This window comes from Dermacentor variabilis, chromosome 6, assembly GCF_050947875.1.
Source record: "Dermacentor variabilis isolate Ectoservices chromosome 6, ASM5094787v1, whole genome shotgun sequence".
NCBI lineage: Eukaryota > Metazoa > Arthropoda > Arachnida > Ixodida > Ixodidae > Dermacentor > Dermacentor variabilis.
In genome coordinates this window covers 33,196,362-33,223,575 of record NC_134573.1, presented here as the reverse complement: position 1 = coordinate 33,223,575, position 27,214 = coordinate 33,196,362, and the positions used below count along the sequence as shown (strand labels likewise).

Here is a 27,214-nt window from a genome sequence, read left to right as displayed (position 1 = left end):
CGCCACTGTGCATGCTGTACCACGCATGCGCACCGACGTCTACGCTTGGCCACTGAGCTATTACTCTAACTAAATCTCCCCAGTTTCATTACCACGTGTAGTCGAAGTTCCATCACATCAAGAAATCTACGGCCGATTCCAGATTGTTCATCTCCCATTCTGGCCACGAAGAGTGTGTTCCAAACAAAACAACAACCACAATAAAGTGCTGGTTGAGTGAGAAGTATTCAGCGCCGATTGATTCATTTGGTATCTAATAAGGAATTAACCAAATGTAAGTATTCAAGCTATCAAGCTGGGAAGGCTTAGGAGTAAGGATCGACGGCAGATATCTCAGTAACATTCGGTTTGGAGATGACGTTGTTCTATTCAGCATCACTGCAGACAAGTTACAGCAAATGATTAAGGACCTTAACAGAGAGAATGTGAGAGTGGGATTGAAGATTAATATGCAGAAGACAAAGATAATGATGAATAGCCGGGCATAGGAATGAGAGTTCAAGATTGCCAGTCAGCCCCAAGTCAGTCACTCACAGGGGATCTTGATGGTGAAAAGGAAATTACCAGAAGAATAAAAATGGATTGGAGCACATTCGGCACACATTGTCAGCTCATGCCTCGAAGCATACCATTATCACTGAAAAGGAAGGTGTACAATCGCGGCATTTTACCGGCATTTTACTGGACATATGGGGCAGAGACTTGGAGACTGACAATGATGCTTGAGAACAAGTTAAGGATCGCGAAAAGAGCAATGGAACGGAGAATGCCAGGCATAACGTTAAGAGACAAAAAGAGAGCGGTGTAGAGTGCCAACTGGTATAATCGATATTCTCATTTACATTGGACACGTGTACTTGCTTCTCTTTATCGGCTGACAAACCGCGTTTCCCTGTCTAACAAATGTTATCGCACAGCGCAGGATGCGCTTGCATGTATCGGAAGTTTCTAGAAAGTTATTGATTGTTATATCCGCTGTCTGTTTCTCCGAACCTTGCTTAATCTTATTTCATCGCGCGACGCGAGTGATGTTGAAGTTTCTGGAAGACACGCGGGTCCCAGCAATTACTCTAGAACCTTCGATGACTGATGTATAAAAGCCGACGCGATTGACCCGCTCATCAGATTTCCGACGATCTCCGACTGTGTTCGCGGCTATGGTTGTGCTTTAGGTGCCTTGTGACTAAATCATTTTGTGGACACAGGTTCGTTCAATAAAACGCTAGTTTTGCCATTCACCGTTTTGGTTTCTTCACCGTCACTACCACGTGACATCAGAATGAGTAAAGAAACTTTATTGCATGTCCGGCGAGAACGCGAACTCGCCGCGCACCCGGCTAGTCCCACGTCGGGTCCGGCAGGTCTAGCCCGGCCGGACAGCCGGTCGTGGGACGGACAGCCAGAATTTGCTTTTCTAGAGTGGGGCTACCCAGAAGCGAGTCCCACTCCTCCTTGATGAACTTAAGGGTATGTTGACCCGCACTCCCAGGGAATGTGCGCTAGAGTGGAGGTCCGCCCGCAGGAGGGGCAGGCGTCGTCGCGATACACGTCCGGGTAAGCCTCGTGGAGAACGCACAGACGCGGATATGTGCTGGTCTGCAGAAGTCTAAGCGAAACGGCTTGCGCCCTATTCAACTTGGGGTGAGGGGGTGGAAAGACCCTTCTAGACATGTAGAAGAATTTAATAATCTCGTTGTGAGTACCGGGAGCGTCCCTATGGCCGTAGGGAGGAGGGGAGTCGCTGCTTCCTGCAGGGGAAGTGCGGTCGGTGAGGTCACGCGCAGCTTCGTTAGCAGGCTCATTGAGGTTCGCGAGAGCACCCTTGACCGACCCTACGTGAGCGCGAAACCAGTGGATTGAATAATGCGTGAGAGCATATCGACTCGAGATGCTAAGAAGACGAGCAGCTTGCTTGGCGGTGCAACCCTTCCGAAAAGCCCTAACTGCCGTTTTGGAATCGCTATATACCTCGGACCCACGACCGTCTAGCAGGGCGAGGGAGATGGCGGCTTGCTCGGCGACTCCGGGGTCTGAAGTGCGAATGGAGGCGCTATTGAAAATATTGCCGCTGGAGTCGACCACAACGATGGCAAAGGACTTCCCATCGCTGTACGCCCCGGCATCGAAAAAGCTTGCTCTAATGTCTCGTTGCTTGTGCTGCTCTGGCCTCGCGCCTGCCCTCTTTATGGACGGGATGGACGTTTGGTGGAGGTGCTAGTGCGTTCATGTGTCGAACGGTCCCGCAAAGCCATGATCCAAGCCCGAACCACGAAGACAACACCACCGTCGCCAAGCGCCAGCGAGCTAGCCGCAGGCAGAAAGGACTGCCCCTGGAGCACGGCCTTTGTTAGAGACTACCAGAAAGATCGTTACCAAGTGAACGGCCACAATGGCAGCACCAGCGTCCCCCATCGTGCTTCATCTGCCTAGAGAGCGACCTACATTCCGCGGAGCTTCATCGGAGCTTCATCCCGAAACCTGGCTGGAGACTTTCGAAAGAATCTCGGTTTTCAACTGGATCTGTGAGGACAAGCTGCGCCACGTGTACTTCTCTTTGGAAGTTGCCGCGAGGATGTGCTTCGTTAACCGGGAGTCGACCCTGGCAACGTGGGAGCTGTTCCGAAGTAACTTGCTGTGGACCATCACGAGCATCCTCCGGAAAGAAAGGGCCTAGATTCTATTGGAAGCCTGGGTGCAGCTACCAAACGAGAATGTTGCCATGTTTACACAAGACCGTTTACAGAAGGCCGTCTATTCCACCACGCCGACCTGGAAATGTCCGCCTGCTGATGCGTGGTGTGAACGAGGACCTTTTTGCCGGAACACTACGAAGCCCACCGAATACAGTCGACAAGATTCTTCGCGAGGCCATCAGCATCGAGAAGAGACCGGAAATGCAGAATCGGCAATTCAACTGCCGAACGAAATCAACAAATTACGCCGGAGTTTAGTCACTGGCCACCAACGACATGCCTGAGTCTGTCAGAGAGGTCGTGGGGAAGGAGCTATAGAAGCTGTTCCCTTCATCACAGCCTCAAATAGCTTCTACTTCCGACATCGTGCGTGAGGAGCTCCAAGAACTCAGAGTAACTCCTGAATCGCCGCAGCTTCAGCCGCAAGCAATGACGTACGCCGCTGTAGCCCGCCATCACGTTCATCCTCCGCGCCCACGGCAGGGCCCAGTGAAGCCACAGTTCCGTCGTCCACCACCATCGCCGTAGCCGCCAGGACGCCAACACATCGCCCCAAGCAGTATTCCAAGGAAGACTGACGTTTGGCGTGCCCCTAACCACCGTCCGCTTTGCTACCACTACGGAGAAGCCAGGCGCACCTACCATCGATGCCCTTACAGCAAGATGGAACTGCGAGGGTTCGCCATCAACGCGCGTCGCCTACAGGAAGGTGAACATCCACGTGGCATCGCCGCCTATCTTGGTGCCACCCAATGGGGCCCTCCATGACCGTGCCGTTCTTCGTCACCAGGTCGCTACTTGTCGCCGCAGCGCCGTCCATAGACTGGCCCAGGCTGGGGCCAGTCAGCAAACCCATATCCGGAAAACTAAAAGCAGCAACCGATGGAGCTGCGGTTGCTATTCTTCCAAATGACCAAGATCCTCCGCTGCCAAGGAAGACGCCGAAGAGACTATCTCGACGACATAACGACACGCCGCCATGCCGACGAAGCCTGGAAGCACAGAACGCACCGACGAAGGACCTGATGCCGCGACGTACTAGCCAGATATCAACGCGACGCAGCCGCAATCAGATGTCGAGACCTAACTGCAACGCAAAACAAAGAACCATCGTCCTCCACGTGCTCCTCGATGGCCATGCAGTCACCGCCTTAGTGGACACAGCAACCGACTACTGCGTGGTGAGTGGAGCTCTTGGCACCCAGTTGGATAAAGTCAAGATTGCATGTGAAGGTTCTCAAATCCGGATATCTGGAGGACACCTAATAAGGCCAACTGGAATTTTTACAGCAAGAATTACCGTTCATGACTAGACTTACCCTGTCACGTTCATTATCCTCCAACATTATTCACAATACGTCATTCTAGGCATGGACTTCCTGAAACAACACGGCGCAATCATCGACCTGAAGTCGAAGTCGATAACGCTGTCGGAAGGTCAAGCGATACCGCCGGGGAGCTGTCGTATGCTCAAAGTCCCGGCCAGCATCCCGCCCCGCTCCAGCATTGTCATTTCTGACGGCACCAGAACACCTACAGACGTAGAAGGCGTCATCGCGGGTAACAAACGCGTACTTCTCGACCGTGAAACTTGTGTCGCAAGAGGGATCGCTCGACTGCGCGGAGGAAAAACGAAAGTGTTATTGACAAACTTCAGCCAGGAATTCAAGCACATCAACAAGGGCACAGTGATCGCATATATCGAGGAAATCCTGAAACAAGCAATGTCTTTGTCATCTTGGATTCTGCCGCATCTACACCGACGACCGTAGTTCCCGAACCAGACTTCGTCAACAATCCAAGTCTCCCCATAATTAAGCAGCAACCGCTGAGAAGTCTGCTCCGACAATACAAAGCACTAGACGGCAAGCACTAGACGCAAAGCGTCGCAAAATAACCGAAGAGTGCGCTCGACCACTCTGCCAGAGCCCTTACAGAGTTTCGACGCAAGAACGTGAACCTATAAGACAACAAGTCAACGAAATGCTGCACCACTACATCGTCAGGCTATCCGAAAGCCCGTGGGCATCTCCTATTGTCTTGGTGAAGAAAAAGGATGGGAGCCAACGTTTCTACGTTGAATCGACTGAACAAGATCACTAAGAAGGCCGTATACCCCCTCCCACGCACAGACTACGCATTGGATCGGCTCTGCAATGCTAGATACTTCTCGTCGATGGATCTCAAGTCTGTCTACTGGCAAATGGAAGTCGACAACAGAGATTGTGAAAAGACCACCTTCATCACGCCGACGGCCTGTACGAGTTCAAGGTCATGCCATTCGGAGCGTGCTCGGTGCCTGCAACGTTCCAGCGCGTCATGGACATGATGCTAGCAGGATTGAAGTGGCAGTCGTGTCTTCTTTACTTGAATGACCTCGTTGTCTTTGCTGGCTATTTTGACGATCACCTTAGGCGGCTTGCGACAGTATTAGAGACGATCAAGTCATCAGGGCTCACTCTGAAGCGGGAAAATTGCCGCTTCGCCTACGATGAGCTTCTATTACTAGGCCACGTCATCAGCAAATCTCGTAGACGCCCCGATCCACAAAAGACAGCCGCTATCACAGAGTGGCCGCAGCCAGTCGACAAGAAGGCAGTGCGTAGATTCCTTGGCATGTGTGCTTAGTACAGGCGCTTTGTCCGGGACGTGTCACGCACGGCTGAGCCGATGACATATTTAACTAAATGTGATGTCCAGATCAAGTGGCAAACGCAGCAGGCCAACGCATTTCAAGAACTCAAACAACGCATGCAGTCGTCGCCGGTACTTGCCCACTTCGACGATGACGCCGATACCGAAATCCACACTGACGGCAGTAGCCAGTAGTCCAGAGGAAAAGCGGACTTGAACGGGTGATAGCTTATGTAGCCGGTCACTGTCAAAAGCGGAATGCAATTATTCTAAGACCGAAAAAGAATGCCTCGCCATCGTTTGGGCTGCAGTAAAATTCCGCCCTTACCTATATGGCAGGCCATTCAAAGTCGTTACCGACCATCACGCATTGTGTTGGCTAGCTAACTTAAAGGACCCTTTAGGACGACTAGCGAGGTGGAGCCTCAGACTGCAAGAATATGACGTCACAGTAATCTACAAGTCCGGACGAAAACACTGAGACGCCGACTGCCTATCACGCGCCCCCATCGATCCCCCGCCGGAAGACGATGACGATGACGACGCCTTCCTTGGAATAATAAGCGCGGAAGACTTCACTAAATATCAGCGAGCAGACCCGGAGCTAAAAGGCCTCGTCGAGTATTTGGAAGACAACACCGACGTTGTCCCTAGGTAATCTAGGGTGGATTGGCTTCGTTCACATTACAAAACAACCTGCTCGTAAAGAACTTGTCGCCAGTCCGCGCCAGCTACCTTCTTCTTCCGTCAGCGCTGCGTCCAGAAGTACTGTACGCCCTACATGACGGTCCAAACGCTGGGCACCTCGGATTCTCTCGAACGCTGTAGAGGATACAGGAAAGGTATTACTGGTCGCGGGATCAAATCCCGGCCACGGCGGTCGTATTTCGATGGGGGCGAAATGCGAAAACACCCGTGTGCTTAGATTTAGGTGCACGTTAAAGAACCACAGGTGGTCAAAATTTTCGGAGTCCTCCACTACGGCGTGCCTCATAATCAGAAAGTGGTTTTGGCACGTAAAACCCCAAATATTAAAAAAAAGGTATTACTGGCCGCGTCTGAACGCCGACGTCGCCCGTTACGTCAAGACATGCCGAGACTGTCAGCAACGAAAGACACCACCGACAAAGCCAGCAGGATTACTACAGCCGATCAAACCTCCTTGCCGACCATTCCAGCAGATCGGGATGGATTTGTTGGGATAGTTTCCGGCGTGAACATCCGGAAATAAGTGGATCGTCGTGGCGACAGACTATCTCACCCGCTTCCCTGAAACTAAAGTTCTACGAAAGGCAGCGCAGCCGAAGTGGCGAAATTTTTCGTCGAGAACATTCTGCTGCAACATGGTGCCCCAGAAGTCCTCATGACCGACGGCGGGACGGCCTTTACAGAGGAGCTCACCCAAGCGATGCGGCAATACAACCTGAAACGCCACAGGAGGCAACTGCCTACCACCCCCAGACGAACGGTCTTACGGAGCGCCTGAATTACACACTCGCTGACGTGCTATCAATGTACGTCGACGTCGAACACAAGAACTGGGATGCCATCACGCCGTATGTAACCTTCGCTTACAACACGGCGGCGGTAGAAACAACAAAGGTCACGCCGTTGAAGCTGGCTTCCGGCAGGAACCCGAAGAAGACTCTTGACGCCGTGCTGCCGCAACCAAACGGACGAAGATGATCTTGACGTCGTTGCCTATATCCAGTGCGCCGAAGACACCCGACAGCTCGCCCGCCTACGGATCAAGAACCAGCAGAAAACCGACAGCCGACACTACAACCTTCGACGACGCTACGTCGAGTAAGAGCCCCGCGACCGCATTTGGGTTTGGAGCGGAATACGTCAACGAGGACTCAGCCAGAAGCTATTACAACGCTATTTCGGACCCTACAAGATAATCCGGCGCATTGGCGTACTCACCTATGTGGTCGTGCCAGACGGTATTTGCTATCACAGCGGCGCCGCTCACGACCAGAAATAGTCCACGTTGTGCGCCTTAAGCCTTTCTACCAGCGCTAATGAACTTTGGGACTTTGCGTCGCTGACCTTGGGACTTTCTTCTTTTTTTCACTGTGTTACGTTGGACTTTGTTTCTTTTCGTTGTTTTGTTACTGTTGTTTAATGACAGCATATGGTACCACGACCAGCTCGATTCACGTGTAATATTTGTTATGCTTGAATTAAAATAAATTGCCGCCAGGCTGGTGTTGAGTGCGTGAAGTTACTGCCAAGCTGAAAGCACGGAAGCGCGCCTAGAGCCACTGTGCTAAAATGCGTGAGTCAATCAGATTACCTGCCATTTTCATGCACTATTGTTTTGCCACGAAGTCCTGCAAGAAATGGCAATTCAGTTGGGCGCATGAGTCCTCCTATACCACATAGTAAGTAGAAAACAGCTGCTGTAAGGGTTCTCTGAAACTGTAATAAAGGTGCCACGACTCTGCATTAAATTGTGAAACCTTTCAATGCTCTGACGAGGAACCCTAAGCTCGGGACAGCAACTCTGGGAAGTAGCGTTTTGATTCAGGACCTAGAAGTTTATAAAAACTTGCCGCAAATTGGTAACGAAAAAGATACAAGGATGAATTTCGCAAATCGGCAATTCCGGATTTCAAAGTTTGGTAAACTGCATCTGTTAAAGAATCTCATGCAGGCGTTGTTACTATGTTTCCATGTTTACGAAGAATTGCCAAAGTGTGTACTCACAGAATAGTGGTATATATTAGAGCGGTGTACCATATATCAATTCTCCCCGCTTTACATGTATTATTAGTTGCAGTGTACAATATGGTGATATGATTTTTTATTGCTTAGGGACAAAGTTGCACACTTGATACTCGAGCTTCTTGAATTGTTGGCACACTTCAAAAATATGTTCGTATACATTTATGACAAATTTTAAAATTGACTTGTTACAGTTGCTCAACTATAATGTTTCTTTTAAATACAACAAACGTCATCAAAATCGTTGTAACGATTGCCCAGAAGAAGCGATGTCTGCTTTCAAATATATTTTCTCATATAAGAAATTCTGAGCTAAAAATTTCTTTTAATACTAAGGGTGCAATAATTGGATAATACACGAGAACGCACCAAAGGCACAGTATATATAGCCTAATTTTGTAAGGGGTATCCTACTTGGTGATTAAAACGACATTTTAGCTTAGCCGAACAAATGTTGCTTGAACGCACGTATCGTTGCTAGCAACATTGCCGAGGGCCACGGCAATATTTGCTTCGAAGTCGAGTCAAGTGGACTCGAATTGTTTTCAGGCATACCGGTCAACGCCAGACGCCTTGCACGCTGAAGCCAGATTTCCGTTTACTTTTCTGCCACTAGCCGTGCTATCTGATATTTTAGTGTGCCAGTGTACGCGCCACTAATGCGTGAACCTCGACCAAGTGTTAATTTATAGCACTTAGCGCTTTTACGAGACCGTAGGAAACCTTGCAGTTCACGCGATAAGATTAATCTGTTACTTGGGTCGAAATATGCTTTACTTTCTCACACCGACTTTCTTCAGCGTGCTATAAGCCTCAATTTGAACGGAATAATGAATTTAAAATAACAATAACGAACCACCGTAACCCAAAAGTAAAGCAGCTTGGAAAACATAGTGGACTCGAGCTTACCCTAACTACGCAACTTCCAGCATCGGCTGCTCGTCAATGTGTGTGCTGTCTTAACTGGCTATATATAACTGCCGGAACACAGCAGATGATCATTAAAAGCTAGCATTTCAAGTGATTTCTCGGCAAGTGATCTTTTCTGCACCCTTGTTTGGGGACTGATGAACCAGGGGCGCGTCCGTGGTGGCCAGCGGCTTCTGGTGTCGCTCAGCCAGGAAGAGCTCCGAGGATCCGGGTTCGAGGCCCGAGCTTCGGCCGGCCTTGTAGTCTCCGCAGTCCACGGTGAGCAACGGCAGAACTTTCGAGGCAGCGGTATCGCAGCGTGACGGAGGAAGTGGCCATGTCTCACAACGTGAAGGGGACATCGGCCAGAGGGCGCTGTCCAGCGCCGCAAACGGCACAATGGCCGCTGCCAGGGTGATGTCCGTCTGCACAGTCTTGCAAAGCACCGCATCTTCTCGTGGAGGCTGCAGCAGCTGCTGCTGGTCCACCTGGAAGCCGATGTGATGCAACACGCGTTAGAAACAGCGTCGCTGTCATAGTTGCTAACGTGTGGCTATGTAGCATGAAGGACAGCAAATACGGAAACCTTACACAACGTTGACACAAGCCTTGCATTGACGTATTTGTTTTTGTATGCCAGCATTTTTCTTTACTTGTTGCATGTGCGTGCATGCTATATGAGTAAAAGGTATTTCGGTTTTCTAACTTTATGTCAGGATAGCCGCTTCTAATTTGGCCTACGTTGCCTGTCTGACGGCACCATTAAGTAACCACAGCACCACCACCAACAACATCAACGATGACGGTGACGACTGGAATTGCGTTACAAGGGGGCGTTACAATCTTGGAGATGAAGCAAGGACAGGAAATAGGCTGCTTCATTAGAATCTTATTACTCTCGAGCACTTTCACCGCACAAAACACAAATGAAGAATAAATTACTAGCTAATCACACAAGCGGTCGTTCAAGGTGGTATAACCGCCACGGTACCTCAGTGACCACGGTGTTGCGCTGCTGAGCGCCAGGTCATGGAAGTATTCCCAGGCGTGGTGACCACAATACAGCCGGGGTGAAAAGTACAAACACTTGTATACCGTTCATGTACTGTGTACGCTCGTGTACCATGCAGAAACGCAGCTTGATTTCCAGGAAAGTGTTTTTTCTTTCAGCATTATTAAGTTGAGTTCCTTGAAATTAAACCACGTATATAATTTGTGATGTTGATCGCTTATGGCTCGCCCGCTTGAAACGTTGCCAGTATTTATTACAAATGCTCTATTTGATCTAACCTTGTAGAATAAATTTACCATAGCATTTTGCCAATTTTTGCTCAATTTGCTCATGGCGGCGTTTTCAGTTTTCCCAGGGCAGTTGGTTAAATTGGGATCCTTCATAAACTTCATAAAGTTACTGCTCAGACCATAATTAGTTCATGAACTTGTAAGTTTACCTAAGCATTATCCATAGGTGGTTCCTTTCTTTCAATTAATATAAGGCGCCTTGGTTAGTTCACTGAGGCACTGCAACCGGCGACACCGAAGAAACATACTGCTCGTATAACGCATGAAAACACCGAAAAATCGAGGGTTCAGTAATTAATTCCAACACTGGGAATTTAGCCAAATACGCTGTAGTTTCGCCACATCATTCAATTTATTTAGGGTGGATGGGACCCGGACTGACGACTTTAACACTTTTGGCGAATATCTCAACTTCCACTGGCAACAAACAATTTAAAATTTGCTAGACTGTGCAAATGTGTTTCCGCTTCTTCCATAAGGAAATTTGACCAGGAAGGTTGAGTAGTATGCCATTTATAAAAACATACAATAAACAAATTTGTTACTTTCGTGAAGAAACATAAAAAAAAGGATTCCTTCAATAGCTACGAAAGTGTTCTCGTCTTCTTTACGACATGGAGTTCTTACTGAGGTAAAATAAATAAATTTCGTAACTGCATTCCTAACATACAATTTGTTAGGTTTTACATTCTGACTAGGTGGTTTTTGGATCGAGAAGTTGGTCAACTAAAAAAGTTTTCCCTAAAAAATCATATGTTACTTCAGTATCTGAAAGACCCCTGAGCCAATTGTGATTAAAATTTCAAAGAAAAAAAAACATCCATTCATTGCAGAGAAAACGTTCCTCATGTAAGTCAAAACAATATTTACAGAAATTGTGTTTTTAAGTTTTAACTGTTCGACCATCCTAGTATGCACGATGGGCACTACGCCCATCGTGCATACTGATGCAGCATCATCTGCGTCAGATATCTTTTGGAAACCTTTTCTGGCACTTGCCATGGCCTGCCTTCGTATTTTGCATCAGTGTTGCATTACTTCAACGTAAGGAACCTCTTTAGAAGCCCCGCCTAATTTCACGAGCGGGTGTGTATCAGATACTCGAATTTTTAAATCGCTTGTGGTGCAACTACAAGCGCGCCCCTTGCCGGACTTTCTCTCCATAAGTTGAAGTACTTATTGGTCCTACTTTTGAGAAATGCTCTTTCGGGTACCATCCCGCCTTAAGGGCCCAATTTTCACCATATGTAAATCAGGTTTCATTTAGAGAAAAGAAGGAGCCCAAGAAAAATCGCGACGAAATTGAGGCTAACAGCTTCGCTGTAACACTGCTACTGGCATTGCCGCGCGATCGCGGTTCCTACGCGTACATGGAGTGGCTTTCCCGCCTAACTTTGAAGCCCATGATGGCGTACCTGGGCGCAACATTGGCTCCCTAAAGCGAGTCTATACGTTAACTCTACCCAAGCTCAACTTCGTCGACCGACACCAGCACCACTCGCTACCCTGGCGGAGAGTGGCGTCAATGGAACCGCGACCTTTGCAAAATTTCTGCTCGCGCCGCCGCTCTTCGGCGGTCGGGTAGCCAAGATACGGTTGCGTGGCGAAATTACAAAACAGTGAGAAAAGCACATCGCGGCGCCTGTCAGATTGGCCCTGCTAAATGATATGCAAAGGAATGTAGTATGCACAACCACCGTTTGAAGAATCGAGTAAGTCAGAATGCGAAATTATGCCGTTTTACTTGTTCCTTGCTCTTATTCGGGGCAGCATCGTTGCCTCACCTTCAGTTATGACAGTTTGCTGATCACGACGAGAATATCACTGCAGCTCCACTTAGACGTGCTTTCAGTGAAGGACTCAGAGTCGGCTGATTTCCATGTGTGAAGAACATTTCGCTTTCTCGTGTTTATTTGACGGCACGGCACTTGATCGTTGCAACATTCCTGTAGTAGGAAGTTGCAAGGAGTTCAGAGCTTCAGCACTTGCGTATGATGAGGTAACCGATTTCTTAAGAAAGATTTGGGCCGTACTGTATAGCACCTTGATTCCGCGAGTTGTATTTGCGAGAGAAGAGCAGCGGCGGTTTGAATCGTTATTGCTCCCCGTCGCTCTTTATAGCGATATATGAAAGACACTTTCGATCGCGATCAAGCTCGATACGGATCAAAGTTTTCGGTTGCGATCTACGATGACAGCTGTTGCACAGTGCAACAATCCGAATCGAGTTGGCTGAGCTCACTCAGCATTACGGTGCAGACGACATCCTACGGTTGCAGTCTACCTGATGTGGATTGTACAAAATGGTGGCCGAACGTGCCACTGTAGAAACACCCAACTTGGATTGGACTCGAGAGCGCTGCAACGTGCTTGAGTGACAGGGGTATAAACTCATCACGAGTTTGAACACCTCGGGGACGTCAGAGTCCGTTGTGTCGCGCGACGCGTCTTAGAAATCGTGTGTCTTGGTACGTCTGAGGCGGCGTTTGACGCGAGTTTCTCGGTTTAGTATATATCATGCAATGATACCACAACACATCAAGGGAAAACATGGGGAAGGCGGGAGATGGAAATTTAAGACGATGCGAAAAACGAGAACAGTGTAAAGCGGGGAGCCAACGTTTCGACAAGTGGACTTGCCTTTTTCAAGGCAAGCCACTCGCTGCACCTGTGCGAAGCTACGACTCCTGCCGACGATCTGTGGTGGCACCCAGCGCAGGCAGTGAGCACCAATGGCTCCTTGAATAAGGGACCCTTGTCCCCTCGACTAACTGCGCGACACAGCTAAGAAATTCCGAATGCAAAGGCGTTAAATAAATGGGCATGCGAAAGCGAACGAACTCGACTTACTCCACCAACAATAGCAGTGGTGTACGCTTGTGTCCTCTCTTTTTTTGTGCGGCACTATCTGCGCGCAAATATATAGGATTTCCCTGGCGGGTGCTTTCGAGGCTGTTGTGGCTCCGAGTGGCAGGCTTGGGCGGACAAATGCACGAGAGACGCAATCTCATAGAGGGTGCTCCCGACACAAGACGCCTACACGTCCAAACTGCCAGGCGACTCTTTCATTTGCTGCCGCAAAGTTCAGCAACGTCAACAACACCGCCTAGTCCAGCTTAGGAAGTATATCTTGCCGTTCTCTGCAGGTGATGATTGTTTGTTTCCGTCCTAGTAAAGGATCCTCCTAGTAAATTGTCCTAGTAAATTGTCATCCTAGTAAAGAATGATAATTAGCTGACGCTTGGCACTGGCGGGCTAGGGTGCCTCTGTGCTATTAGGTGCGCGTAAACTCACGGCCAGACAGGCTGGACTGCGGCCCTGATAAAGCTTGGCCAATTTCGTCCTAGCGGCGTTGCATTCCTGCATGGCTTGGCGCCGCATCGCCACTATGGCCGCCGCGTTGAGCTATACTTCCTTACATGTGCAGCATATCGTTCCTGTTCGTTTCTGGCGCTGTGTTAGAAAGGTTTTCGATGGTCTACTTCGACGCATCCGATGTAGTGACGCGCGAAATATCTTGAAGATGATGCACTAGCGCAAATTATTGCTCGAGAATATCGACCCTGAATACAACTTACATTCGGTTTTCGTGCGCCGTCAGGGCTTATAGTACTTATAGTCGTCCCGAGCAAGCATTTTACAAGCAGATCCTGATGCCATGGGTCACTGTGCTGTTGAAATTGTGGTGTGAAGGTTAGAAAGAGGAATAAGGTGCCTCAGAAAGGCTGCCTTTTCTGAGGCACTTTATGCCTGTCTATTACCTTTATACCACAGTGTGCTACTTCACCTGTGAGCCCGATTCTTGGTTCTGTGAAAATGCAGCTCGTGGAGCCTCGTCAACTGCAGTTTACTTGTTTAGTCCGCGTTGGCTTACCCGCGTCGTACTTGCCGGCTGCGCCGCGGTGCCCGCTTGCGTTCTAAAAGATGGGACAGAAATATGTGTTCGGTCTTCCTCTAGTCCGCGTTGCGTACTGCACAGCCATCGCTCGTGTTCAAGTACGTATTCGCGCACTTGACGGCCACGCAACGCATCGGCATTCTTGCAAAAGCTCAAATCACGAGCGCAACACGGAGTAGGCACGCCGAGAGAAACGTCCGTCAGCTCGCAAACGATGAGCGAGCAACGCGCCTGGCTGCATAGGTGCAACTGGGAGGTCAACAGTTGCGTGCAGTTTTTCAATATTCGTCATATCCGCATCGCTATCGCTTTGCCGCCACGTGCGCGCGTCATTTGCGCAGCTGCTATTTAATGGCTTCTAATAACAAAATTAGGCAGTTATCATACCTGCGGCATTGCCGAAAGATTACTTCGAGAGTGTACGCTAGGCTTTTGCAGTCATTTTAGCCAAAGTGAAAATTCAGTGCAGTTGCCCTTCAAAGGTCCGAACACACGGCATCCGCTCAACCCCCAAGGTCACCCTCTGAGTTTGAGTTGGAGTTTGTTCAATCACATCATAGGTACACAAGAGTGCACATGGACGTAGTTAGGTTTCCTTCTCTTATAATGTAAGAAATGTGTCGCAACTATAGAAACTCATGCAATAGGTCAGGAACTTCTGTCGTACACGAAAAGCTTCTACAGTCATGACAGAATTTTCTCAACCGGCTGTGACCCTTGATTTCTTCTAATCATCGTTCGTCATTGTTTTTTCATTCCCCTTGCCTCTTACCCTGCTCTTAGCAACCTGCTATAGTTATGGTTGCACGTTTTCGGGTCAACCAAAAACTACGAAAAACTCTTGCCGGTGAAGTATTTCTGAAATAGTCCGTATCAGAATAAACTCAGATTTTGAAGCCAAATAGTTTTACAATTATGGTGGTTGGCTGTTCTTCCTCGAACTTACAATGCATTCGACCGCGAACACCGCAATGTACGACATTTTCAGAGAAAGCCACACGCTGAACCGCTACAAACGGGTTGGGGATACAAAAATATAATCAAAATAAATTTGTTTGGTAAGAAAATATTCGTTTATTGCAACTATAGGGGAAAGAAGATGTACACAGACAGAAGACTACTGTTTGCGCTGCGCGCTGTGATTCGGTGGCACTGCAAGCACTTTCTTTTCGTGAAAACGAAGGAAACATCCTTTGTCTGAACACGCCATGAACACGCGCCGAGATCTCGTTGATAAATGCTAAGAGCATCACTTATGTAGCGACCTGGTGACTTGCGCGACCGAGCTTAAAGTTTATGTTCCTCTGCCAAAATTTGTTGCCATCTAATCTTATGAATACCTTTCGAATAAGGCAATAAATTAAATACACAGTGGAGCCTGCTATGCTCTCAGTGTATGGCAAATTTGGTTTTTACATTTCCTCATTGTATGCATCCAACCTACGATTACGCTACCAACTGTCGGCGTGTGGCTGGATGACATGTGACTTTACGTGGTCTTTACGCAGGCTTTTCGCAGTATCGGATATCTGATGTTCAAGAAAGTGGTTAGCCGATGGTTCTCTGGCGAATGCATGCGCACGACTGGCATCTGCTTTTGCGTTGTGCACTGTATATCTTTGTCTTCGCATTATGTAGTACGAACGCCGAAAGGGCGCTATGTACGTTTCGTTTCATGAACAAGAAGGAGTGGTCAACAGGAAATTTCACATACAAATATTAGAAAGTGTGCTTGTATATATTGCATGTTCTAACCAGGGGCCGTCCTAAAAGGACCCTGAAATGGTTTTGATGATATTGTACAAACGCACTGAGTCGTTAGAGTAGGTCTTTCTGATCATTACTTGACGTATCTTAGTGCTCCGCGTGAAGCGTGTAATTTATCATAAGGTTTTCAAAATGTACATCGCTGCCGATCGCAGCACACGGCTCGGCGGAATGTTCAGCCGCCCCTACCCATATGGTGTAAATCACCTAATTGACGTCATGTGGGCGAGCTATCCGATTGGATGCCCAGGGCGCGTCATCTATCATTTTTCCACCTTTATGGTGAACAAATGTTGTTCATAATAGTTGGAATGTTAGTTAATTTGTTTCTATAAAAAGAAAGTAACAGAAAGAGAATGCACAAGAACAATTTCTCACTACACCTAAGCACTTCCGGCACACAGCAACTGTCGTCTGCTTGTGTTACAACGTGCTCGATTTTGACGCGAGCTCCGCGGTCGGAGTCGGTCTCAATCTTTTTGCGAGCACTATGATTCGACTTTGTTGCGTTGTGCACTGCAAACTTAGTGACTGGTAATATGTGGAGCTGCGACATCATGTCCCTCAGCAAGGCAGCAGAGAAGCGGACTGGCTGCAGCGCGTAAGAGTGCTGCTATCGGATCGGCGCCAGGATTTGCGAGTTTGCGGCCATCACTTTACACCGGAAGATTACTAGCGCAATAGCGTTTCGCGAGTCCGGTATTAGTGTAAACGCAAGCGCAAGGAGACAGGGCCTGGCCGTGTCTTGTTGCGTCTCGTTTCACGGGATGAGCAGAAGCGCAAATGTGAATGGTTTGCACGATGCAGCCACCTGGTGGCAGAGAGCTCAACCACACATAGTAGCAGTAACAAAATGTATTCTTCTTTGCTGCTGGCGTAATTTTTTTGCAGGAGTGTAATCGTTAACACATTGTTTTTGTAAATGCTTAAAATGTTTACACTTGGTTAGCGCAATATTAGCTCTTTGTTTAGTTGGTTAAGCTCTGCGCCAACGGGTGGCTGGACCGTGGAGGCCGATCAGGCAGCTCACCGTACGTCTACGCTAAAGTTCCTTCACCAGCTTGAGTTTATGCCTCCGCCGTTCCGTTGAAACGCCAAGCTAGCCTGTGGTTACCGGAATAGCCGACAAGTTCGGCGCTGCGACAGAATGCTCGCAACGCACTCTGCTTCGATAGCTCTCACTCGGGGTCGACTGCCGAGCAGCTGGCGGAAAGTTGAGAGGCTTCGCACGCTCGCTCCTAGAGAACTGGAAGTCGACGACACGACGTGCCATCATGATGTAGCGCCAGTGAAGGTGGAGCTTAGCCACGATCACTGGGCGAACGAGTTGAGGAAAAAATGCATGATTATGGAGGAGGGTAACTTCTAATGATCATAGCTCTCTTAATAGGAGACGTTTCACACAAATTGTGGTGTGAATGATTAACTTTAGCTGTACGCTACGCGTCTACAAAATTTGTCCCAACCATTTGAGGGCTCCTTTAAGCAAAACTATTCCAATCTGTTTTTACTCCAATATTCTGACGTCAAACATACGTAACTAACCATGGAAGCATCTGGCGGTAACCGGCAGCGTTGTTTGGAAAGCCCAAACAAACGCGCTCCTTGTTTACAGGAAGTCACCTTTTTGCTTTCAAAGCAAATACCATACCATAGTGTTTCGTATCTAATTGGCCCAAACGAAGCGTGGTGGACGCGCAAGTGGAGAGGGTGTCCATGGGCCAGCGCACTGAAAGTAGATAACCGGATGAGAAGGGTGGTGCCGGCGTCTGCGATTGGTCCACTTCCCCTAATGGTTCGAAATCGCGACAGCGTGCGACAGAACGTTAAAAATGCTCGTAACACGGATCTTCAGCAAACAAGAGTTCCCAGAGCAATGCTGTATATTTGCGCTTTTAACTATGCGCAAATAAATACATGCTACCCGGTAGCTCCGACTTTCCAGTGCCAGAGTGATCAGTGGGCGGCCATTTTCTACTCCTTTCGGAACGGGCACTGCCGGGCTATTAAGAAAAAAAATATGTGTTCTTCCGCATGATAGTGCGCCTTTAACGCGTGCAAGTCACTTTAACGGGGCAAGTTCTCGCGGTTTTATGATGCTGCGTGACAGACAGGCGAAGTGAGCGCAGTCCTAAAACGTTTGACCGATATCAGAGGGCTCGTGGGGAAGAGGGCGTTGAATCGTAAATATTTTTTTTTTCGTTTTGGTCTAATCATGTATAATCAATGGGCCCATATATAAAATGGGACATTTTTCGCGACGTCGAGTGACACGCAGGTGACGTGTGAGTCGTTCTATTATTTTTATACGAATCGTGGAAGGCTGATTGCAGAATTGGAATAAACAAGTTTGCAATAGCTTTACGGTACAGCGCCACGGTGCCATGATTCTGGTTTCAGCAGGTCAATAAAGCTTTTTTATTATTCACAATTTGTTTTTGTACTAGAGAACAGTTGCCTAAATGTTGGAATAAATAAAGAAACCAAATTACTATGATTGTGGGGCGTATTACTGCAGGCTAAATTGAAATGCACCGACAAGCTTCGTATTTCCTTAAGAAATAAGACACAAAAGCAGCCTCCAAATTAGCCCTAACATAAACTCTGGAAACGCAGAAACCTAGCTATAGTGCATAAACTCTAGCCAGTCTCCCGGCTTTTACTGTAAATAAAACGTTCTTCTCTAGGTTCGAAATTTTTCAGATCACTGCGAAGCCTAGACAAAGCACCTCGTTTCCGTCTTGGAGTGATCAGCGCCGGCTTGTGTGAATCAACAGATCGTGTGCTAAGACTCCTTCTCTACCTGCTTGTCACTACCACAGCGCGATGCCAAAATTGACGTTGGTGGATTCTGTGTGTTACAGTGACAGCGTCCTCGTCGAAGTGAGCGACTACGGCAGCGTTCTGACGCTCTTACCTATAACAGTTAATGACTGCAGTTGGTTCTCCTGTATGAAAAAAAAAGCACATTTGTGCGCTCATATAAGGCGAGCAAATGGATGCTTCTTTATAAGTAGCTGAATTTTTTTAGTCAGTTACGCAGATGTGTGTGACTAAATGTGCGTTTCTAATTAGCGACGCTGCCCCGATGAGATACGGTAATGATTTTATGCGAGTTGAACGTCGACCGCTCACTTCAACGCCGTCGTCCTCTCGCTCAAACAGGTCCCGGCCGTCGAGCAGGTGCTGCAGCTGGTCCCTGCGCGGCGAGCTTCCCAGCAACTGGAGGCCACGGCGAATGCGCTGCACGGGCACCATGTCGGGCCAGCCCACGTCGCCACCCTGCTGCGTCGGGCTGCGCACAAACTCTGGCAACTGGATGCCGTCGCTCGAGCATCTGCGACGACACCCGGAAAGCAACGTGAAGCTTAGATCTTACAATGAGCCCTATCTAGGATTCTAATTTGTGTGTCGCCGTTTGCAAGATTTGCAAGTAGAGAAGTGGACAACACGAACGCAACACAACTCTACTCTTGTGTCCTGTCTGCACGCCTCACTTTTATTTGCATAATGAATCCTTACCAACTAGCTCAGCTTTCTGTCGTTCTAAGCGCCATGATGAGTTATGTGAAATATTTGGTTTGGGTTTTCAGCTGCGGCAAGTTGGCCTTTCTCGTCAGCTTGCATTTCCCTTTCCTTACTATATCTCACACTTCACTGAAACATATTAATTAGCTTACATTCAATTAGGTGACAATAAACCGATTCAGTTCCTTCAATTCTTGCTCTATGCGTTTGTGCTGTGTTTCACTGCTTAAATTTTCTTCGAGTGCTTCGAGTACATGTCGTCTGCGAGGGAGCCCCAGTGCGTGTCGTGTTAGGGAATATGGAATTTCTCATTGTGTATGTGACTGTATTCACATATATATTCGCAATGAATTTAACCTACACCGCACACAGGGTAACAACATCTCTTTCGAGCTCGCGATTGCTATAAACGCTTCTCGTTGACTCCGGTAGTTCCTCCATTTGGACAAAGACGCCTTCAAAGAACTGAAATAGCCAGGTGTTTTGCTTCTGCGTGCCCCGTGCACTAGTCGATATTTTTTCCTACGAGAAATATTTTGGCACCCTGTGCAGACACTATAAATCAGAGAGAAAAAAAAATAACACCCATATTCAGTTGCTTTGGTGGTGTCTGTTACTGAAGAAGAAAATATGTAGGGATGTCATTTCAAATAGGAAGAATCAGCTTGCTTCTGAAAGAGCCGGAGAACTCAGGCCTCTGTTGAGCCATTACGTTACGCAAGTGCGCCGGCAGCGTGCATAAAAAATTTATTGAAAGGATGAAAAACGCTGGGAGGAACGCAAGTGGCTTAAATCTATCTATCTATCTATCTATCTATCTATCTATCTATCTATCTATCTATCTATCTATCTATCTATCTATCTATCTATCTATCTATCTATCTATCTATCTATCTATCTATCTATCTATCTATCTATCTATCTATCTATCTATTTATCTATCTATCTGATACCTGCTCAGCTGCTTGATTGGCCGAGGCATGCTTGATGGTCGTTGTTGCTGCATGTCGCTTGATTCTCGCGATATGGGTGCAGCGTCTCCCTTCCGCCCTTCGACTGACATGGCTACCTCGGGGCCCTTCGTGGGTCCGCTGCTTTGCTGTAGTGCGGACTCTTGGCGGCTTCGCATCTTGATTCCTTCACTGTCCGGAGTCGAGGATGCGGTGAGTCTATCGCTCGCTTCGTCTTCGTCAACCTGGCCCACGCTCGAAGCTTCCTGCTCCGACCCTGAAGAAAGATGGGCAGCCTCCGTCATCCATTGGTCGGTGGAGCGTTTTCTCACTATGTGCTCACTGAGCTGACGCAAACAACTTTACCAGCTCACTTGGCTAGCTCCGATCTGCAACTGCAATAATACGGAGTACCGGACAAATAATGTTCCTTGCGTTTTTCTTCAAATATAATTATTTATGCAGTTCTGTGTTAACTGCAACAAAATAAAGTTGTTGAGGTTTCGGCTGCATGATCTTTATTGATTTTTAAAGACATAGTCTTGTGAATTTTACGTGCCTTCTACTCTAACCTTTCAACTCTAATGCATTTGGCCTGTAAAATCACTTCTAAGTGTCTAGTTTGTTGGAAAAGCGAGCGCTCAGCCATGCTGGCACCGAGTGCCATCATAGTGCGCTACTGCGCGTAGATTCTCCCTTAAGTTCGCGCAGAACCATAATTATACAGCATTTTCTACTTAAAGTAGGCGAAACGTGTCGTAATTATGACCGAACATTATTTTAACCTTGATGTAGACCCACAGCGTCTCATACCATGCCGTAAATCGTGCTGCCAATTGCCTAGTTTTCACTAGTGGTCGGCAGAGAAGTATTATTAAAGACGTCTTCTCGAGAAGCGTCAAGAAATAACTGCATATGATCGACAAAGCAAACAGCACGTTATAAACCTCACTCGCGCCTGTTCGCGAACGAAAAACGAAGGCGAATCGGAGAGGTCACCAGAGTTAGCTGTTTGGAGAAGAGTTGAGATTTTTTGCTTCGGCTAGTTCACGTGTCTGTTTATTTGTAGATCGCCGTTTTAACTTCGACGTAATAACTGCTAAATGCTACAAGATCGAGGAATTTCCACCAATCACTGGAGCGGAAAGGTAGTGGGGAGTTACTGCACCATTGGTTCATTGACATAGGACACACGTTTTCACAGTATCGCTTCAGAAGGCACCGAATGAAATGTGTTTTTCATTCTGTGAAATTGCTAATTTACTCTTCAGCAACTGACGGGGCAGTTGCTGGAGCAGTGATGAGTATGCACACCTTCGTACCCTGCGACATGCTGCATCACAACACACACAGGGAGCGCTGCAGTGAACGAAACGTGTATTAAGGTGTTCAGCGCTTATGCCCGACGATCTTCACCTGAAACTTACCGAAGGATGTGTTGTCATAAACAAAACTGCCAAAATCCATCTAATGTGTCTGTGCAAACAAGTGGCAGTTTCGCCCGAAAGGCGAAGCATCCATTTCCAAACCAAATTAGCCAACAGCCATATGAAGTAAACATAGTACTTTTATACGCCGTATCAACTGATAAACATTCGCTTGCTGACTAAATGAACAATCATGGTGTCAGCGTGCTCAGCAACCATGAACACATCCCACTCGATGACCGCGGACACTCGCTGTGAAAACACTGGCGTGAAGAAATGCAGCAGCAGAGGCCGACGAAGTGATGTTCGGGCTCTGGGGCTCCAAAGCGAAGTGAGCGCCGAAGACACAGCACGCGCAAAGCTACGAACCACTGACGCATTTAGACTCTGCTTCGAACTCAGATCACTCTCAAGATACGGCCGCGCGACCGCGCGCAGCCTCAACATGCGTAGATGCCACCGTAGTAGAACACTGTTCCCTCCCTCTCCTCCCCTCCCCCCATTTCTCGCAATGTTTGGTGCCTCGCGCGTGAGAGAAGACGGCGCGCTTCCTCTTCGCTTTCGTCTACATTGTACTAGACCATCATCTAGTACAATATGCTTTCGTCCTTTTCGTGCGGGCGAGATTAAGCCGCTATTGTCGGCTCCCATAGCACGCTTTCATTCGCAGATACAGCATAGGGCGCGCGGCGGCGATGTTACCGCCCTTGGACTTTATGCAGAACATGATGCCGACAGCGACGCCGGTGGCAGAAATGCGCTTCGAGTGTCCCTATAATTGCTGATACATAAAAGTTAAACGTTTTCGTTGGACTTGCCTTTAGGTACAGCCTATGTGGAAAAACAGTTTGGGCGTTTCTAGACGCGAATATTGTGCACTCGTTTTTATGGCTAAAGTGGAAAATTCCTCGTGTGCTTGGATTTATGTCCCGTTAAAGAACGTTATGGTGGTGAAATTTTATCCAGAGCCTCCCACTACGTCGTCTGTCATAGCCGCAAAGTATCTTCGGGGTGTTAAAGTGCGCGAATAAATTATCGGAATGTCATAATTTCACAGAAAGTACACATGATAAGCTGGTATGTGCGGCGTCTACGGGCTGCAAAGCGTGTGCGCCGGTGAGCCGTATCGCACTACACTGGTGGCCAGACGTTTCTTCAATGTTGAAATTGCCTGCTATTGCAGCTGCTATTCGCACTGAATGTGAGGGAGTGGTGGTCGCTTGTCACAAAATGAGCAGCTCAAGCACCACTTTAATCTAGCGGCCATTATTTGGTGTGAAAAACGAGTCGTAGCTAATGTTTGTGCCTGCGGAGATGCGCAAGGTCGGCCTGACCAGCTGGCCGCGTACGTGCGCTGAAGTAATAAAACTACATGGTGATCAACTGGACCATCACCCGTCGTGGTTGCTCAGTGGCTATGGTGTTGGGATGCTGAGCACGAGGTCGCGGGATCGAATCCCGGCCACGGCGGCAGCATTTCGAGGGGGGCGAAATGCGAAAACACCCGTGTACTTAGATTTAGGTGCACGTTAAAGAACCCCAGGTGGTCGAAATTTCCGGAGTCCTCCACTACGGCGTGCCTCATAATCAAAAAGTGGTTTTGGCACGTAAAGCCCCATAATTTAATTTTAATTTAACTGGACCTTCACATTGTGCAGCACGACTTTGCTGCGACTTCGACTTGAACATGCCTAATATTTGAACATTTTCCAAAAAAGAATGACACCACTGTTAGTTGGCTCGAATGCTACATGACAGCGCTAAATCAATCACATACGGGACTGGCGGGAATGTGCTAAGATCAGAAGGACAGCTGATAAAGAAAAAAAAAAGAATCGAAATGGCACTATACCTTATCTTAGGATCTCACTACCAACTCGTTCATACCGCCCCCGCGCGAAGGCAACATCTTTAGGCCACGCATCCTCAGTCTTATGAGTACCAGGCATAAAATGGCAGTCACATACCCAGTCTCAAAGTAAATCTCCGTTTGTTCGATTGGGCGAGACTATAGATACTTTCAGACCTGTATTCTTTTCTTACCTGGGTTGGATGCTGCAGCTACTGAGAGACCAGTAGCTACTGCTATAGAAAGACTTGTAAAATGCAAGAATTCTCAGTAGTGAAATAACTCGCCATGGCGGCATTGTGGCTTTGGCGGTGTGCTTCTAAGCTGGAGGGCGCGGGTTCAAATCCTGGCCACGGCGGTCGCATTTCGATGGCAGCGAAACCGAAAAACGTCCGTGTACGGCTCTTTTTGTGCAAGTTAACCCAGGTGATTGAAATTAATCCGGAGTACCCCACTGCGGCGTGCCTCATAAACATATAGTGTTTTTTTTTTCTGGCAAATCGAAAAATCACATTTTGTCCCTGACCAAGTGTGCGTGAAAACTACTTTCCCTTGTGAGGGCGGAACCACAACTCTCCTTTGTAGCTTGGAAAGAGTAAATCATCGTATAATCGCATACTGCACGTGTTCTTCAAGTTCTTCAACAAAACTAGTGAAATACTCGTTACGAGTGCTTTTGGTTTGACTTGGTCGGTGGCTGTAAACCTTTTTCACTTCAATGCCTGACCAGACGAAGTTTCTTCGAAACCTTGACTACGAGTACTTGTTACCTAGCTGCACATAGGCGTGGAACTGGCAGCATGGCGGAAGCGTTTACCAGTTCCCTACTGCTTACGCAGGTTGTATGGGTGCATAGTTTCTCGGCAGCGACACTTACAGCAACTCTTTGCGGTGACGGTGTGCAACAGAAGACCTCGGCGGATATTTCTTCAGCGGTGCCTCTACCATCCATTCCCGACGACGTCTGCCTGTTGCACCCTTCGAGCCGATCACTGCTTGCTTTCTGTTCGGAAGCCCTTAAAGTGCGTATCCCCACGACTCAATTAAACGCTTTCTGTCACTCAAGTAGGCAACAATGTGTATCCCATGAGACTGACTGTCATCTTTTGCTACAATTAGTCTGCAATGGCATTTCGGGGATGGGGCGTGGAAGCGGCAGCATGGCGGAAGCGCTTACCAATTTGGTACTGCTTACGCAGGTTGGTGCTCTCGAAACCTTTTGTAAGAAACCGTATTCTGTCATGGCCGGTTGCGCCCCAAGTGCTGTTTTCTATGTTTGCTTCTCGGTCACTTTCGAAAAGAAGGCAGCCGAAACGGCAGTTTATTGTTTTTTGTAGTCCAGCGCTTTATTTGTGGTTTTTATTACTGGTGTGGCGGGGATATTGAAGTTAACCCAGGGCCAACAGAAGCGCAATTTTCAAAGCTACTAGACAGTCAAAATAATATCATGTCGAAATTAAATTGTATCGAAGAAAAACAAAACCAATTGACCCTAGATGTCACAGACTTGAAGGCTCGTATTTTTTCCCTAGAACTTAAGAGGAAGCTTTAGCTCGGGTGCTCCTATCTAAATACATGTAAAAGGAGAATTCGTTTTTCTCGGCAACCACTGCACCAAATTTGATGGGGTTTTCTGCATTTAAAAGAAAAGTTTAAAATCTAGTGACTGTTGGTTTCGAATTTCCGATTTAGGTCGTCAAATTTTTATAAAAATTTGGCATAAATCGCAAATTTTCAGAAAACGAAACTATCAAGTTTACAACTCCGTAACTCAGCAAGAAAAAACGATATCGCAATTCTGTGAATTCTACCTGATAGCACATCTAAAGCGGACAAAATCGATATGTTACACATGAACCTCAAGAAATGGAGTAATGTGTAATTACAACTTTTGCAGAACCTATGTAAACAACGTAACAAATTCACGTAAAATGTAAACTGACATATCAAATTTGTCCACTTTGAATGGTCTAATGGTTGCCGTTTACAGAATCGCGATATCTGTTCTTGATGCAGAGCTATTAGCTTGTAAACTTCGTGCTTCTATTTTTTTCAAACGTCTGAATTTTTGGAAACCCTTTTAACAAAATTCAACCCCTAAATCAAAATTCCGCTTCCAACAGTCACTAGAATTTAACTTTCTTTCTCAAATGCAACAGATTTCATTAAAATCGATCCAGGGGTTATCTCAGAAAATCGTTTTTGCGTTTTTACATGTATTTGAATAGGGCGCGTCGGAGTTGGGCCCGAGCTAAAGCTTCCTCTTAATTTCTCGAACGGTGGAGGTCGGGTTTGCAGCAGCCGCCGCAACAATGGTCACTCTTTGCCGGGCTTTGCGGGAAGCATCCGCAATTCTTCCATCCTTCTTGTAAGCCTGGACGATTCTATTTGCAGTTTTCAGTGGCCTTTTTGTCCCCTTCTATATAACGCGTTGAGAATAGTTTTGTAGGCACAGATCTACAGTGCGTCGTTTTTATTTTTTCCAGTACCCGCGACATGGCTAGTTTCCAAAGTGCACCGGGGAAATGAAATTATCCTGCACTGTTACAGCGTGTTTATCGCCGAAGTGCCATGGCAACCAGCAACCGAACAAAATGCGATTCATCATGCAAGTCGACGGAAATGCGTTTAGTGGAAACACCTCGGGTGTCTTTCGATTTGGCGAGTCATCCCAGAATCTAAGTCCTGAGCGGCCAGTCAGTCAGTTGAGTAGTCGTTGGCTGCACCGCATCATCATATTAAGCTAAGATGGGGTAGCATGACCTAAGCAAAAAAAAAGGGGGGGGGGGAGGGGGCTTGGCGGTTGATCGGGCTGACGCCCATGGTCAGTTAAAAAGTACACTGGCCCGTCCACAGCAATCTGGCTTGGGTTTTACAAATGGCGAGCCCGTTTGCCGACCACCGGCATGCTGTGGGCAGACGACACCGGGCCGACCTGATGACCACCAGTTTAAATATGGTGGCCGCGTTCGTCCAACACATGGACCGGCCACTTCTCCACGACGGCAACAGCATCGCGTGTCCGTGGCAAGGGTTCCTGTGACGTATTCATATTTGGGTTTTACCCACTCAGCCCAGCCCACCCCCGCCTACCCCCTAAAATAAAGAAATCAATTCCTCTTAATCTCCAAATTTATGCGATGCCCACCTCTATGGCGTAACTCAGAGGCCATGTGTCGCTTCGGGACGTATACCGCACAATTACCAATTATTATATGCTAGTGAGAATATGCATATGGCCCATTCCGAGGAAGTACTGAAATGAAATAGAAGCGAATAACGACTTAATTACCCGGCAAGACGTAACTTTCGCTAGAAAACAGACATGTAGATTATAGATTTTCCACTCCAAATACCTATTCGAAACGGACGGAAACAGCATTCGCATGCGGCGTGCATTGACTTCAAGGAGAAAAAAACAAACCAAAAAAAGTCGGCGCCACATGTTTTCCTTCACCTAATCAATGCAATCAAATAATTGACCGACGATTCCTCTAAATGAGAATGCGACTTCTCGCGTCAGGTAG

General features: G+C 47.6%; 1 protein-coding gene across 1 annotated transcript in view; it reads right to left on the bottom strand.

Annotated features, from left to right (window-relative positions):
• Window positions 1–9,073: 9,073 nt before the first annotated feature.
• LOC142586089 (uncharacterized) overlaps window positions 9,074–27,214 on the bottom strand; it is a 49,091-nt gene continuing 30,950 nt past the window's right edge. Inside the window, exons 3-5 of the mRNA XM_075697348.1 lie at window positions 20,415–20,688; window positions 19,069–19,270; window positions 9,074–9,454 (exon numbers count right to left, since the gene is read on the bottom strand). Of these exons, the coding sequence (XP_075553463.1) occupies window positions 9,074–9,454; window positions 19,069–19,270; window positions 20,415–20,688 (857 nt within the window). The remainder of the gene's footprint in view (window positions 9,455–19,068; window positions 19,271–20,414; window positions 20,689–27,214) is intronic.